General features: G+C 42.0%; 1 protein-coding gene across 5 annotated transcripts in view; it reads right to left on the bottom strand.

Moving 5' to 3' along the window:
• Positions 1 to 3360: 3360 nt before the first annotated feature.
• Positions 3361 to 15640, bottom strand: part of COL4A6 (collagen type IV alpha 6 chain) — a 188711-nt gene continuing 176431 nt past the window's right edge. For all 5 annotated transcript variants that reach the window (XM_072123984.1, XM_072123983.1, XM_072123981.1 and 2 more), the window contains 18 exons: positions 15339 to 15509; positions 15105 to 15248; positions 14705 to 14821; positions 14288 to 14469; positions 12967 to 13030; positions 12677 to 12751; positions 12242 to 12349; positions 11828 to 11935; positions 11218 to 11289; positions 10939 to 11064; positions 10491 to 10601; positions 9204 to 9365; positions 8960 to 9058; positions 8426 to 8569; positions 7866 to 7982; positions 6108 to 6299; positions 5720 to 6006; positions 3361 to 4939 (listed from right to left, as the gene is read on the bottom strand). In XM_072123984.1, the coding sequence (XP_071980085.1) occupies positions 4679 to 4939; positions 5720 to 6006; positions 6108 to 6299; positions 7866 to 7982; positions 8426 to 8569; positions 8960 to 9058; positions 9204 to 9365; positions 10491 to 10601; positions 10939 to 11064; positions 11218 to 11289; positions 11828 to 11935; positions 12242 to 12349; positions 12677 to 12751; positions 12967 to 13030; positions 14288 to 14469; positions 14705 to 14821; positions 15105 to 15248; positions 15339 to 15509 (2540 nt within the window). In that variant the 3' untranslated portion in view covers positions 3361 to 4678. The remainder of the gene's footprint in view (positions 4940 to 5719; positions 6007 to 6107; positions 6300 to 7865; positions 7983 to 8425; positions 8570 to 8959; positions 9059 to 9203; positions 9366 to 10490; positions 10602 to 10938; positions 11065 to 11217; positions 11290 to 11827; positions 11936 to 12241; positions 12350 to 12676; positions 12752 to 12966; positions 13031 to 14287; positions 14470 to 14704; positions 14822 to 15104; positions 15249 to 15338; positions 15510 to 15640) is intronic.

The following is a 15640-nucleotide window of genomic DNA, read 5'->3' as shown; positions in this document are numbered from 1 at the left end:
CGCTGTCAGTGAACCACGCCTCCATCATTTTATTTACATCTCAGTATCTCTTCAAATCTCGGCCTGAGCAGACCGAAAGTCCTCTTCCTGTTCACGTCTTGTCCTTAAAGGACTGTGTGGGGAACTGCAGGTCCTCTCACAATTTCATTTCAACTTCAATTTAATATCAACTACCCCTCTAAAGATATACACTTTCCACAAGATTGGGGATAATAAGCTTGTCGGATGTCTACGGCTGGGACTCCTACCAATCAACAATGGGACTCCTGTTTTCCATCTTGCTAGGGGTCCCATTCTCGTGATCACTGAGCAGTTGTACCTTCTAACTTAAGTAATTGAAAAGATAGGTAAAACCGCTTTAAACCAGTTCACTTCCAAATTGTTCTCTTTCCCGACTGCACCATGATCTCTGTCAGGAGAACTAGTGGGGATCCCAGTGCATTGAGACTTATATAATGATTTGGAGAGAGATGGGTGGCTTTGCACCCTCCACGCCCGTGCAACTCCTTCTTGTTAGAAATGTTTGTATTTTTGAGCCAAAACAAATGACTAACATTCATGATAGATGCCCCCCATTGTGGAACGGTTTCTTCTCATTTTCTGTCGCCTGACTAGGCAGGATTACAGTGGGTAAAGGCTTCTACTGCCTTTCTGTTGTAGAGCGAGTCACTACTATTTACTATATGTCTATGTAGAACTATGAAGAATAAACGGATAGCATCCAGGAAGGGTGCGTTGCTCTCCTATTTGGAACGTTGGTAAAGGAATCGGCGCTGACTTGCTCAAAAAGTTTCTTTTATTTAAGCCAATTATGGCAATAAAGTATAAAAAAATTAAAACAATAAAAGAAATGACGCGTTTCACGCTCGTGCTGGGCGCTTCATCAGATTCATGTGATTGTATATACAGTCTCAGAATATATAGAAGTCTAAAAGCCTTGTTTTCCCTGTTTTTTTTTTTTTTTTGAAACATAAAAACTTTATAAGGCAAGAAGAATTGATATATTATGACAAAATAAGTAATTTAGGCATTTACAAAGCATATTTATGAAATATACAATAAAAACAATGTAAAATCTTGATGAGGGAGATGTTCTTATGTTTTTATACCGGAGCTGATAGAAACTACACTAATGGCGCTGTTCGTGGAACTACAACTACGTTGTCTCTGAGGTCTCAGCTTGGAGATGATTGTGTACTACGAGGACATCTAGTGGTGAAAAAAAGGGAATTGACCTGGGAATAATATAGTGCTATGCACGAACTCAGAATACGGGAGCCGAGAGAATACGGGAGCCGAGAGGGGACAAATTTGTTTCAGGTACATTTGAGAAACTTATCGAGGATGGAAAACCAAGCTGTATTTTCTGGTGAGGAATCCCTGATGGTTTAAGATGTTGAAGTGTATAATATATGGAACTGGAAAAATTAGTTTTTTTTTTTCCCCCTTCTTTCTTTGTTTGATTTTACAAGATGGTTTCTTGGATCTCATTTAGACCCTGTGGTGCCAGAGTATCTAGCTTATAGATCCAATACACTTCACGTCGGCACAAGGTTGGAAATCTATTTGAGACTGTATTAGGTATATGGTCAATTGGTGTGATTGAAATGGGGCATTTATTATTATTAGGATGGCAGAGTGTACAATGCTTGGAGACGCCATGTAACAGGAATTTTTTCTTGATGTTTTCTCTATGTTTATTTAGTCGACACTGGAGTGCTTGAACTGTTCGTCCTACATATTGTAGATGACATATTTGACATTCAATTAGATAGATAACGTAATTAGTTTTACAGGACATTTTATTTATAATTTGAAATGTTTCTCCTGTATTGTTGGACTTGAACGTTTTACCTGTTTTTATGGTGTTGCAGCAGAGGCATCTTGGTTAATTACATTTAGTGACACCGCTGGGGCTGTTGGTTTTATTCTTCTTATGCTGCCTGAGGGTGCTGGGTGCCAGAATGTTTTTAATTACTTATATCTTTGGATTTGTCATAATATATCAATTCTTCTTGCCTTATAAAGTTTTTATGTTTCAAAAAAACAGGGAAAACAAGGCTTTTAGACTTCTATATATTCTGAGACTGTATATACAATCACATGAATCTGATGAAGCGCTCAGCACGAGCGCGAAACGCGTCATTCCTTTTATTGTTTTAATTCTTTTATATTTTATTGCCATAATTGGCTTAAAGGGCACCTACCACCACAAATCTACCTATATAGGTAGATTGGGTGGTAGGTGGATCAATGGGACGTGAGGATAGCCCTTTTAAGGGCTAATCCTCACGTCCCCACACTTTTTTGATAACTTTTATTACACATATATTCAAATTTACTTATGTGGCTACTGGGGCGTGGAGTAGCCGCATCTGAGATTACACGAGGCGGCTACTCCACGCCCCGGTAGCCTCTTTTCCCCTCCTACTCACCCATCTTCGGCGCGCAGCTCCGCGTAACTGCGCGCCCTCGTCCGGCGATCCTGCCGTCTGCGCATGCGCAGAAGAGCAGACCCGCGCCTGCGCGGTCACTGCTCCGAAACAGGCGCGGGCCTGCTCTTCTGCGCATGCGCAGACGGCAGGATCGCCGGACGAGGGCGCGCAGCTATGCCGAGCTGCGCGCCGAAGATGGGTGAGTAGGAGGGGAAAAGAGGCTACCGGGGCGTGGAGTAGCCGCCTCGTGTAACCTCAGATGCGGCTACTCCACGCCCCAGTAGCCGCATAAGTAAATTTGAATATATGTGTAATAAAAGTTATCAAAAAAGTGTGGGGATGTGAGGATTAGCCCTTAAAAGGGCTCTCCTCACGTCCCATTGATCCACCTACCACCCAATCTACCTATATAGGTAGATTTGTGGTGGTAGGTTCCCTTTAAATAAAAGAAACTTTTTGAGCAAGCCAGCGCAGATTCCTTTACAAACGTTCCAAATAGGAGAGCAACGCACCCTTCCTGGATGCTATCCGTTTATTCTTTAAGTTACTGCACATGGACCTTTGGGGAGCCATCAGTGGAACGAGGCAGCGGCATTGAGTCTCATACCAAGCATCAATAGGAGTTGTGCCCTATCACTACATCACAATAAATCCTAATATAACGAGGGTAACACACTATAGGAGCGCTCTTTTGTCTCCTTGTCTCCCCTACATCTCTACATATGTAGAACTATGTATGGGTGAAGAGGTCTACCGGTAATATCATCCAGTGACTGCTTTTCGTGAAGAAGTGGTTCCTTCCCATACACTTTTCACTTGTCCTGTAAATAATGTGGGTTTTCTGTGCATTGGCCAGGTATTGAGAACAAACTCTTCTAGGTCCCACAATTTTTGATACCAAAAACTAGGACACTGCTTTACCCAGGAATCATTTTTATTTCAAATTTACACAGTGGTTGTGTGCACTCCATATCTTACTATACAAATTCCCTTCCACACTATTGTTCATGTAGCTGACATTGTGTCCTATTGTGTGATGAGGATCAAACCAGTTATTCTGAATATGGAATTGTACCTAAAGGAAAAACTCTGCTATAGTGGAATACAAGACAAACAGAAATGGAATAAAAAAAAAATCATATAAAGTAAAATACAATCTATTAGACAAATATAATCAACTAGAATTTACATATTCACTGTGTTATTTCTCATTTGTATAGGGGCAAATGTGAAAAATCTTTATAATTACAAAATATATGCACCAAGGCTACCTCGGAAAGGCCGGGCACTAGTGGTCAACATAATATGGGGAAGGAACAATACGCAACATAGGAAGGAGTCTATAGAACATCTGCAGGCAGTGTGCGTCAGATACTTGTGAGGCTGTAGCAGCATGTTATTGAGCAGGTGGAGCTTATCTTTGCTTAGTTTGGATTCAGGGGTCATATGGGCTGTCCTAACTGGTGTTTGACTGCTATCCAACTGGACTCCTGGACTCCTCAAACCCAGAAATATTGAATAATGAACTAATGGCAATGAATGTACACTACGCTATACGCTATCATTCCTTTCTGCATCTCCTGCTCTATAACGTGTTGCACACTGCACAGACTTAACCATATGCGCATGAAGACGCCATAGAGGAGCGGCGTTCATCATTCTGTAATATACAACACGTACAGTGTAATACTATATAATAATATGACTTATCTCCTTTAGTAAAGAGAACAAACATCTAATACAGTGGGAAGGTTCACACATCCTCCGTAACAAAGCACCTAAGGAAAGGTCTCGTCTTTGGTGTATTTATGTATTTCAGTTCCATCCTAATGGTGTCTTTTGGAAAACATTAGGGATTAAGCAATGGGAAACCTAGTGACATTGTAACTACCTAACCCTCCCACTATGGTGCGGCAGCAGAAAGTCCCACTGATACATAACCGTACAGGAGGCCTCTCTGAGGTAGCCAGGAATAATACACTATTGTAAGACAGAATTTAAAGGTTAGCACTGTTTTTCTTTTAGAATATTTACTTTCCGAAAATATCACCTGTCCATACTTCATTGAGTGGCTTTTCACTCATTATTCCACCAATGAGTGTACAGCAGATATTGTTGCTATTTCCTTAAAAAAAAAAGTGCCTTGTTGTCATCTCCGAGCTCCGAGGCAGTTGCCCATGGATTAGGTTGGCCAGCTTTACTGAGGCTGGAAATCTTACAAAGGTCCTGGAAAGTTATCTGTGCTACAAGTTCTTCATGCAGACCTGACAGCGGCTCACACGTGTTCGGAGCTGCCCGGATTTCAGTGTTTCGGAAGGAGGAGCCCCACCAAACTGTTGCCTCTCTTCTACGGTCGTAAGCCAGAAACTGTATTTATTTGCAAAATAATGGCAAGTTCCTCTTGCTCCGTTACACTCGATAAAAGGAGTCGCCCGGAAATCTTCTAAGCAGGATCCAGGGGATACTAAGGACTGACCACCTCCTTCTGCACCAGCAGCGGTGTGCTGAGAAAATAATAAGAAGATGGTGGATTATTACAGGTTACAAGAAGCTTTACATAATATATCTGTAATCTAAGTCCTCATTGTACATAGTGTCCTATCTGCAGTCAGGAAATATGTGATAGAATAGGCGGAGCTAAACAGGTTGTACATAGTGTCCTATTTGCAGTCAAGGCCAGTTTTAGACAAAAAAGGGCCTACAATCTAAAAGTGTGGCCCCAAAATAAAACTTTTATGAACAGTCACAATCCATAAGAGGCTCCTTTAGCCCTGCACAATAATAACACTTTGTAGTTACACAAAGTAATATGGTAAGTATCTATAATATGGGACTGTAGGAGAATTTTAAAGACAGACATATAATAGGTAGATTGATGATGGAAGATAAATAAGATAGATTCTTAGATAGATTTATAGATGCAGAAATATAAAGTAGATTATATATAGAAGATAGATAAATATGAGAGACAGATACAGTAGAAGAGAGATAGAAGATCAATTGATAGAGAGATATGATAAGTCATAGATAGCATCTTCAAGCAAAAGGTACTAAAGGAGCAAAACATCCTCTGCCCACAAAAGTCCACAGGCAGGGGGCCCAGGGCAAAGGCATTATTTATGAGAATTATTCCCATTATGATACATTCACAAGGACAGTAATAGTTCCTCAATTTCCCTTGAGATGGTGCTGGGTCCAATGATACGGTACCCAATGAAAGCATCAGGTCTTATTCTGCAGCTGTGACCTGATGAAATGAGGATAAAAATAAAACAACGGATTACCATAAGGAAAGAGTATCCAATCCAGAGGCTCCTCCAGCCTTCTGGGCACTGAGGGATTGTGCTATCTTGGCTGTGTACGGCCACAGCTTGAGAAGGAGCCTCGCACACCGAGCAGCGGCTGATGTAGTTTCTTATCTGTGAGCTGGACACAGGCAGCATGGGGATGGGTGCCGTGGTGGAGAGCCAGTAAGACTTGTCATTCCTGCTGGCGTAGTAGCAAACCTCATTGATGTTGCAGTAAACAAAAGGCATGGTGCTAAATCGAGGTAAGCAGGACCCGGCCAGACCTAAATAAGAAGTGAAATGGACATAATCATTCATCAGTCATAAACCAGAACAAAAAAATCTGCCATTTGTGAGAGAGAGTTCATTCTAAGCGGTCACTCACCGAGGTCTTGATTGTGAGCCTTCTCCTGTCCTTCCACATACAGCATACTGTATCCATCCCAAAGCTTGCTCATTCCAACAGGACACGGAGGGATCTGCTCGGCCTGGCTGTGCTTCACCAAAGTATAGCCGACACTCACACTGCGTCCTGGCATCCCGGGTAACCCTGAAATGCCTTGCTGTCCTGGGGAGCCTGGGGTCAGCAGAAAATGTATGAATCATTAGATAACACTAAAACAGACAAGGCCTGTGCAGACAAGCGAGGCTCAGCTTATTAAAGGGATGAGATGATTATTATAGACAAGATCTGATCATCATATTAAAAGCTATACTGTAGAGGTTAGTGTGGAGTCAGACTAGCAGCATCTGACGTCAAAAAGGGATCCCATATTAAACATATCCAAATTAGATGTGCATGAGCCCTTTACTGTACTTTTATTTGCCTCATAGATCGTATAAATACATTAAGAGATTCAAGTAGAGATTTATGGGGGTTTTCTTTGTAGTGTGTGAGGAGGCAGGATATTAGGAAATTTACCAATATACCGTATATACTCATGTATAAGCCGAGTTTTTCAGCACAAAAAATGTGCTGAAAAACCTCAACTCGCCTTATACACGTGTCAATACTTAAAAAAAAAAACACTTAAAAAAAAAAGCTTACATACTCACCCTCCGGCGGCCCCTATGCGCAGTGCTGCTCTCCCGATGTCTCCTCTTCTATCTTCTGTAACAGGCGGCAGGACGCGGCCATGTTATCTGCTGGCAGGCGCATAGTATAACGTCGGCACCGGCCTCGTCATACTATGCGCCTGCCGGCAGATAACATGGGGCAGGGGGCAGAATGGGCTGGCTGTATACTACAGGGGGCAGAATGGGCTGGCTGTATACTACAGGGAGCAGAATGGGCTGGCTGTATACTACAGGGGGCAGAATGGGCTGGGTGTATACTACTCAGGGCAGAATGGGCTGGGTGTATACTACTCAGGGCAGAATGGGCTGTCTGTATACTACAGGGGGCAGAATGGGCTGGCTGTATACTACAGGGGGCAGAATGGGCTGGCTGTATACTACAGGGGGCAGAATGGGCTGGGTGTATACTACTCAGGGCAGAATGGGCTGTCTGTATACTACAGGGGGCAGAATGGGCTGGCTGTATACTACAGGGAGCAGAATGGGCTGGCTGTATACTACAGGGGGCAGAATGGGCTGGGTGTATACTACTCAGGGCAGAATGGGCTGGGTGTATACTACTCAGGGCAGAATGGGCTGTCTGTATACTACAGGGGGCAGAATGGGCTGGCTGTATACTACAGGGGGCAGAATGGGCTGGCTGTATACTACTGGGGGCAGAATGGGCTGGCTGTATACTACTGGGGGCTTGCTGGCTATATACTGGGGGGGGGGGGGCTGTGACCAATGCATTTCCCACCCTTGGCTTATACTTGAGTCAATAGGTTTTCCCAGTTTTTGGTGGTAAAATTAGGGGTCTCGGCTTATACTCGGGTCGGCTTATACTCGATTATATACTATTACTAGTTCTGCTTTCTGATATGTAAAGTGAACCTTCCTGTCCTTTACTTAATCAGCCTGACATTACTGTCCATAAAATGGCTGTGGTTTCTAACTGGTGATTGTTCATGGACAGTAAGAGATCACATGACCCTCCATCTGCGACCATTTTATGGACAGGACTGTCTGGCTGATGAGGTGAAAGACATGAGGCTTCACGTTACAAACTGTAACAATAAAAACCTACCTTCAAATCCCGGGGGTCCTGGAATGCCGGGCTCACCAGGTTCACCAATCATGCCAGGCTGACCCGGAGGACCATTTCTTCCCATTTGCCCTTGCCTGCCAGGAAAGCCTTTTCCACCTGAAATAGGTCATTATTACTTTATTACTAATAGAAATACATGTATAACATATAAAACACATTACTAATCTCATCACAAGCAGAATAATCCAGTAAGACTCTATGTATCAGTATAATAACTCAATGTAAGTACTAAGCATCTGTTTTGATTACATAAAGCTGCAGACAGTGTTAAAGGACATCTACCTCCAGGATGAAGGATTGTATGCAAATGAGCCTGAGGGGCTCTGGGCTCCATTAACACCTACGGAGCCTGGAGCTCCTCAGGCTAATTTGCATACAATCATTCATCCTGCTGGTAGATGCCCTTTAAGAAGCAGCCATGGAGATGAGTATGCTGCACTACTGTTATATTACGTGGTTATTTCAGCGTCCTTGTGCATGCAGAAAAGCTATTACATAAAGGTCTCATTATTCATTATTCATTAATCTCTCTTCTGTACCAGGTTGTCCGGGGAATCCTGGCGCACCACGATCTCCAGCCCCTCCATCAAAACCATTTATTCCAGTAAGACCAGGATTTCCAAGGGGATATTGAAAATCATCAACAGGGGGTAGACCTGGAAGTCCCACAGGACCTGGCAGACCTGAAAGAACAAATCATCATCATCATGTCACTGCTAAGCTCTATAACAATAATCACATGAGATGCATGTCACACAGTCTACTAACTACGTACATGAAAATGTTCACATGCTCCCAGACTGCTGTAACATCTCCTTTAGACTTATACTGTCTTTCTGCAGCAACCACTAGAGAGTGCATGGCAATATACTAATATGTAGTATGCAGTCAACTAAGCTCCCTCTAGTGGTGAGTACAGATAGCAAGAATTTTACTATGCATTTACATGGCTATAGGCTCTGGATCAGAAAATGTACCCCTGAGATTTATAAATAAATATGAAAAAAATGTCACAATGATAAAATTATGCAAATGCTGTGTCGGTAGTTATGTATTTTCATAATATTACTCACCTGCATTGCCCTTTTCTCCTTTTTGACCAGGAAATCCAGGGTCTCCGACAGCACCTTCCTTTCCAGGAACACCGATGAAACCAGGATCCCCTCTCAGGCCTGAGTCGTGCAAGACAAGCAGATATCTTAATTATGACAAATTAATACGGTAAGTCTGATTACTGTTCATCTACTGGAGCTCCATCAATGTATACATTGTAAAAGCAGCTTTGCTCGCCTCACACATACACAACACAGGGTTTACCTTTTACACCAGGTGCTCCAGGGCTGCCAGGGTTTCCTGGTATTCCTGAATCTCCCTTTATCCCAGCTCTTCCTGGTCCTCCTGGTATCCCAGCATCTCCTGAATCTCCTTGATTGGAGGAAGGTCCTGGTGGTCCACGTGGGCCAGGGCGACCAGGCAATCCTGGGGTCAAAAACAAAGATTTATTGACATTTTGAGCTGATTTAACTTCTATTAGCATTCCTATAATAGGATGTCATAGATGTACAAAGGGGACTACCAAAATAGCCAGAGCAGAATGCCACCATCGAAGAGTGACTCTATTACAGGTCTTGTCTGTCTTGTCTATCAGACATGTACTTGAATACCTAACACACAGTAGTCATTTTCCCATCCTGCAGCTGATCACAGCATCTACTGGGTTTCTTTAGCCAGAATTACATCAACCATCAGATCACCAGGTCAGATTCTATCTGAAGAAAGGGTGTTATAGCGAAATGACATATTTTAGTGTTCTTGCAAACTAAATTATATGAATGTAGGGATACAGTGATCAATAAACCTTATTACATTGGAAAAAAGTGTATTTAAGTGTTTGCGCCAGTTTGCGTGCAAACTGCTTGCACATGTGTTTATAAAGTGTATGCGCCAGTTTTGTATCGTCGCTGCTCCACAATAAATGCACCACTTTTATCACGGCGACTTGACAGAATTGTGTTGCACGCTGTATGTTAAAGGTGCACCAAAAAATAAAGTTGGTGCACACTTTCTGATTAGTGCAGGGTGATTAATGAAGCCCGTGCCACAGGCAAACTGCACCGAGCACAGACTGCACATAGTGCAATTTGCTGTAATTTTTATAAATGTGGCCCAATGGGTAATTATACTGACCTATCTATATTTTATTCTGTCTCACAGTGACATATTTCACAATAAGCCAGTGATGGCTAACCTTTTATAGTGCCCAAACTACAACCAAATCCCACTTATTTATCCCAAAGTGCCAACAAGGCAATTAAAGTAGTAACTTCTTTAAGCAGAATTCCCTTCTCTGCCATAGCTTTCAATCGTATCAGTATCCTGAGAACTCCAATACAGAACTCCTGTAGTCTAAAATAGCACTGAGCGCAGCAAGTCCGGGGCTGTCTGGAAATCCATGAAGATAATTGCGCCCTCTTTGGTGATGGCCTGGGTGCCCAAAGAGAGGGTGGTGAGAGGTAAAAGTGGTGAGCGCTGAGTAACATTCTTATGAATAGAAAAGATAAATGATAAAACAACTGGAACGCATCATGGATATTGTCGACGTACCCATCTCTCCATCGAATCCAGGTGGTCCAGCATCTCCAGGTAATCCAGGTATAACACTTGATACTCCAGGAGGTCCTGGAGGTCCAGGTGGCCCAGGGACACCAGGTAATCCTAAAGGGTAAATTTAAGAGAATTACTGCAGGTCTTGGATATAAAACAACACGTGTCAATTTCTCAGAGGACGACTTTTGAGGAATGAATTAGAACTATTATTTTATACCCTGGTCTTTATCTAAACCCTACTTGTATGTCAAAAATAAAAATCCATTGCAGCCAGGAGTGGATGTAGGGAAGATTTCAGGTATAATTGTGGTGTAAATTATACTAAGGTCCCACCAATGATCACTTTTAAGTAGGTTCAAAACAGTGGTGCAAAACCTCAAAAAGCTGCTAATGTTTACACAAACCCAACATGCACCAAAATATTTATATTTATAATATGTCTTACCTGCATCTCCACTAACACCTTTTACACCATTAATTCCTGGCTGTCCGGGTAGTGTGCTGGAAACACCCCTTTCTCCTTTAGAACCTGGAAATCCTGGTGCCCCTGGACGCCCGGCTTCACTTAAACCTTTAAATATAAAGGAAGTAAAGTACTGAACCAATTCAAAAAATCCACATATGACCACATGGAAACTGACCAGGAAATTTCTAAAAGCAATTAGACATTTATAAAAATCTTATTTCTAATAAGAAGGTATTATTCAGGCTATGTTATAATTACCAGGTGTGCCAGGTAAGCCCCTTGTGCCAGGCAAACCGTTCAGTCCATCCAAACCTCGAAATCCAGGAAAACCTGTAATATTTGCAAAATGAAAATTAAAACATGCTCAAATGGTAAAGGGAATCGACCACCATAAAAAATGTAATACCGTATATTCTATATAGGCAAAATATTAAACACAAGAGAAGCTGTGCAGTTTGCATATAGTGCGTGTCCTATCTGCAGGCAGCATGTTACAGATCAGGAGATGCAGAGCAGATAATACATAGTGTCCTATCTGCAGACAACATGTTATAGAGCAGAAGGAAATTTGCAGATTGTATATAGTGTCCTACCAGCCACTGTACCCCTAAGCATAAAATGAGCACAAATAGCAAATTACATGTTATACTATATTTTAGCCCATACATTTAAATATATATTAACAAAAATATAGCATTTGATGATTCATATTCATGTTGAATATATTTAAGAATTATTTCAAGCCCTCTCTGCCATTTCTAGAGATACCTGGCATTGGGTAATTTGTGCTTGTATTTATTACCCAGCAACATACATGGTAAATCATCTTATAGATTCAATCAATAAACAGCACTATGTAGACTATTACCTTTAGCCCCAGGAGCACCTACAGGTCCGGGGAATCCGGCTGGTCCTGGTAAACCTGGGGTTCCCACAAGTCCTGGGTTTCCTCTAAATCCTGGCAGGCCTGGAGACCCTGCGGAAGAGTATAAGAGTAATAATATGTAGACATATCTACTTTTGTAGTAACTGCCCTTCAGCACATGCATTAATGACCCTCATCTTCTATGGCCAAAATATCTCCCTCACATCCAGAGACTTCTACAATGCACATGTAACTATTATGTGAGAAAATACAACCAGCCATTATGGTAACATTCAGGAAGGATTTCGTTTTCTAAACCACCTCTGATGTGACGTCATGGCTATCAGTTTTTCCCATTTTTCATAGTAAAAATCCTACTGTAATACTCAAATATACAATAACTAAATGTTACAGTACCTGGTTGTCCTGGACGCCCTGGATCTCCTGATAAGCCTTTCAGTCCAGGATTTCCTGGAGTTCCAATCCGTCCAACATCTCCAAAAAATCCTTTGAAACCACTTCCTCCTGGAAATTGAAGACATTATCTGAGTAATGATATCTCACTCCTGCGGATCCCCAGTCCCATATAGTACCTAGGTCATGCCATGACCTGCTGAATAGTGGGCTCCCGACCTCAGGAACCCCTGAGATAATACCAGAGCTAGGAAAGCACATTTAGGGCTTATTCCCACTTTCCTTGTCATGTTCACCACAGAACACAAATCCACAGACTTTCCATGTTTTTTTTTGTTGTTTGTCAGTGGAAAACACATGAGGACATGCTTTGTGTCTGCCAATATAATGGGAATGGGCCCTCATTTTTTCACTGCACACAGTCCCATTATGCATTACCTGGACTCCCAGGGAAACCTCGTTCTCCTTTGGGCCCTGGAACACCAGGCTGCCCCAGCGATTCTCCACGTTCACCTTTAATGAAAAATGAAACATGATTATTATCTGTTACCCTAATAAGATGTCCCTGATCCTATTACATGCAGCTGGCTCCTGAGACATCATGTATGTATAACAGATGAATGTGCAGCTCAGTGTGACACGGATATGAACTCATACAAATGACTGATCAATAGTCGTCCCAGCACACATGCACTTTCATAATCATTACTACATTTTCACATAATCACCTTTAATTCCAGGGCGACCAGGAGGGCCCGCAAAACCTGGGGTTCCAGGAAAACCTTCTGCGCCCTATAAATAATACATTTAAAAAAAAGTTTTTAGGTATCTACTTACAGTGATCACAAAAAAATATAAAGGTTAGCTGATCCTTTAAAGGTTCCATTGCAAGTAATGCGGCAGATGTATGTTGATAATGATGGACATACATAATTAACATTCCGCAACCATTGTCTGAAGCTGCACCTCACAGGTGATTGGTGGTGTTAACGAATTTTAAAGGAAACCTGTCAGTAGAAACTGACCTAATAAACCACTACCAGTATGTTGTCAAGCAGCTGAACACCTCCCAGATCATGTTGCTTTCATGGATCAGCATTTTAGCATCATCTGTAAAAAGAACTTTGAAGTGAAAGTAAATTGGTGGTAAAAAGTCAAGAAGTGAGGAGTTCTCCTCACAATGCCCCCTTCACTATACTTGAAGATCCTGCATACAAGGACAGCATAACCGGCTCTCCTTAAATCTGGTGAAAAATATCAATGATATCACAGCAGAAGAAACAGTCTAAGGTGGGGAGAGCTTGACTTCAGTGCTAAAACGCTCTACCTGTGTGACTTTATACAAGCACATCTCAATTCAAAGTCAATGTACTGTATAATGCCAGGGTGCTGAGCCATGAAAGAAGCATGGTCTGTTTGACAACATAGTGGTCGTGGTTTGTAAGCTCAATGTCTTCTGACAGGTTCCCTTTAAACACGCCGGACAACTATATCACACTGAAAACATTATCACAAAACTTTGCTGTCTTCCTGCAAGACTCCTTGCAACATCTATGATGCTTGCAATGCGGGCACCATACGGTCCATACTTCACAGGCCAAACATTGTGTGAGTGAGCCCTTTTCTTGTCGAAAGTGATGTTCATGTGACAACCCTTTTATATATAATACACACTATGTGGTTATATATAACTATATTCAGGGTACAATTCCAATGCATGTGGAAAAAAATGTTATAATAATGAGAATTAAAATAGAGAATTGTAATCTTAATTATACAGCAGGTCTTCTGTGAATCTGAAATCCTCTGTGCTGGGGGGTAGTGACCTAGCTTCAAACACTTCCCTGCTATGTAATCTGACAGCTCAATCAGCTTCTGTTTGTCTCGCTAGCAAGATGGAATTCTAAAGTGATGGACAAATGATATATGAGCAAATTATAGGAAGAGGAAGTAACATAAATGTGGTTAAAAGTTAGTTACCACTTATGTAAATAAAACATTAGAAATGTAAATGGCAACAGCTTCAATAGCAAATTTACAATGACTTACACTTGGTCCTGGCACGCCTGGAAAACCTATGATCCCTGGTGCTCCCCTCTGTCCCGGGAGACCTGGCCGTCCACTTCCTCCAGGAATACCCGGATCTCCAGGGAAACCTTTCTGTAGTCCAGGGGGGCCTGGAAAACCTGGGAGTCCAGGTGACCCAGGAAGACCAGGAAATCCTTTATCACCTATGAATAAAAACATCAATATTTCACAAACATGTTCTGTTTTTCAGAATTAGAGTCAAGTACATTTCATCACAACTGATTACTGATTACTCCTTAGCAGGCAGATATATACTATACATATATATACTTTTCTATCAATATACCTGATAGATTGATTTTAACTGCAATGTGATATTTTCTTCTTAAGATGTTTATTACAGGCCATAATTCTTAATACAACTTGAATAAATCTTACCTCTTGGCCCAGGGAAACCTGGTCGTCCACTTCTTCCTGGTTCACCACTATCTCCTTTGAGTTCACTTGGGTTTATGAGTCTTGAAGGGCCTTGTGGGCCTGGGTCACCTTTGCTGCCTGAAAACATAGTCAGCCATGTTTGAACATGCTACTTGTATTTAGAGACAGAAATAGCAGAATGATTTAGACCACACAGATGACCAAACACATTGCCTACTCCTGTAAGGGGTATTCCTATGTCCCTGCCAGGCCCTCAGGTCAGCAAACCACAATTTTATATGGACACATATGTCATGTGTCATATGTAACAGGATACATGATTTCTCTGCCTTCTCAATTAACTTTACATAGCTCCATTTTAATTTTAAAACTTCCACTAAAGAAGATCTTTCTTCATTACCTTTCTCTCCGTTTCTTCCATCAAATCCAGGAAGGCCATCTCTTCCGGGAAATCCATTGGATCCTTTGATTCCTACACCACCCGGAAACCCTGGCAAACCAGGCATCCCAGGAAAGCCAATCAAACCTGGAGAGCCTTTATCGCCTAGTGATGAGAAAGCATGGATAGAGTATTTTATATGATGCTCGACTAGAATTGTCTGTAGTTTCTGTTAATTTAGTTTATAGTCCAAACCTTTAGTTCCTGGAAATCCAGGCAGAGCATCACGACCACTAGGACCTGGAGGTCCAGCAGGTCCTAAATCTCCTGGGCGACCAGCATCTCCATTAGGGCCTGGACGGCCCTTTGACCCAGCTGGACCAGGGGCTCCCCTATCTCCAGAAACTCCCTTTGCCCCTGGAAAACCTGTAAAACATTAACAAAGTTACATTATGAAAACAAAAAGGAACGGAACAGGAAAAAACCTTGTCACTTCTAGAGGATGCTTAATATCATCAGCGAAAGGTAGATGATTAGCAGAGCTTGGTTTGGCCTCA

This window comes from Engystomops pustulosus, chromosome 9 (assembly GCF_040894005.1).
Source record: "Engystomops pustulosus chromosome 9, aEngPut4.maternal, whole genome shotgun sequence".
NCBI lineage: Eukaryota > Metazoa > Chordata > Amphibia > Anura > Leptodactylidae > Engystomops > Engystomops pustulosus.
This window is presented reverse-complemented; position numbering and strand designations above follow the sequence as displayed.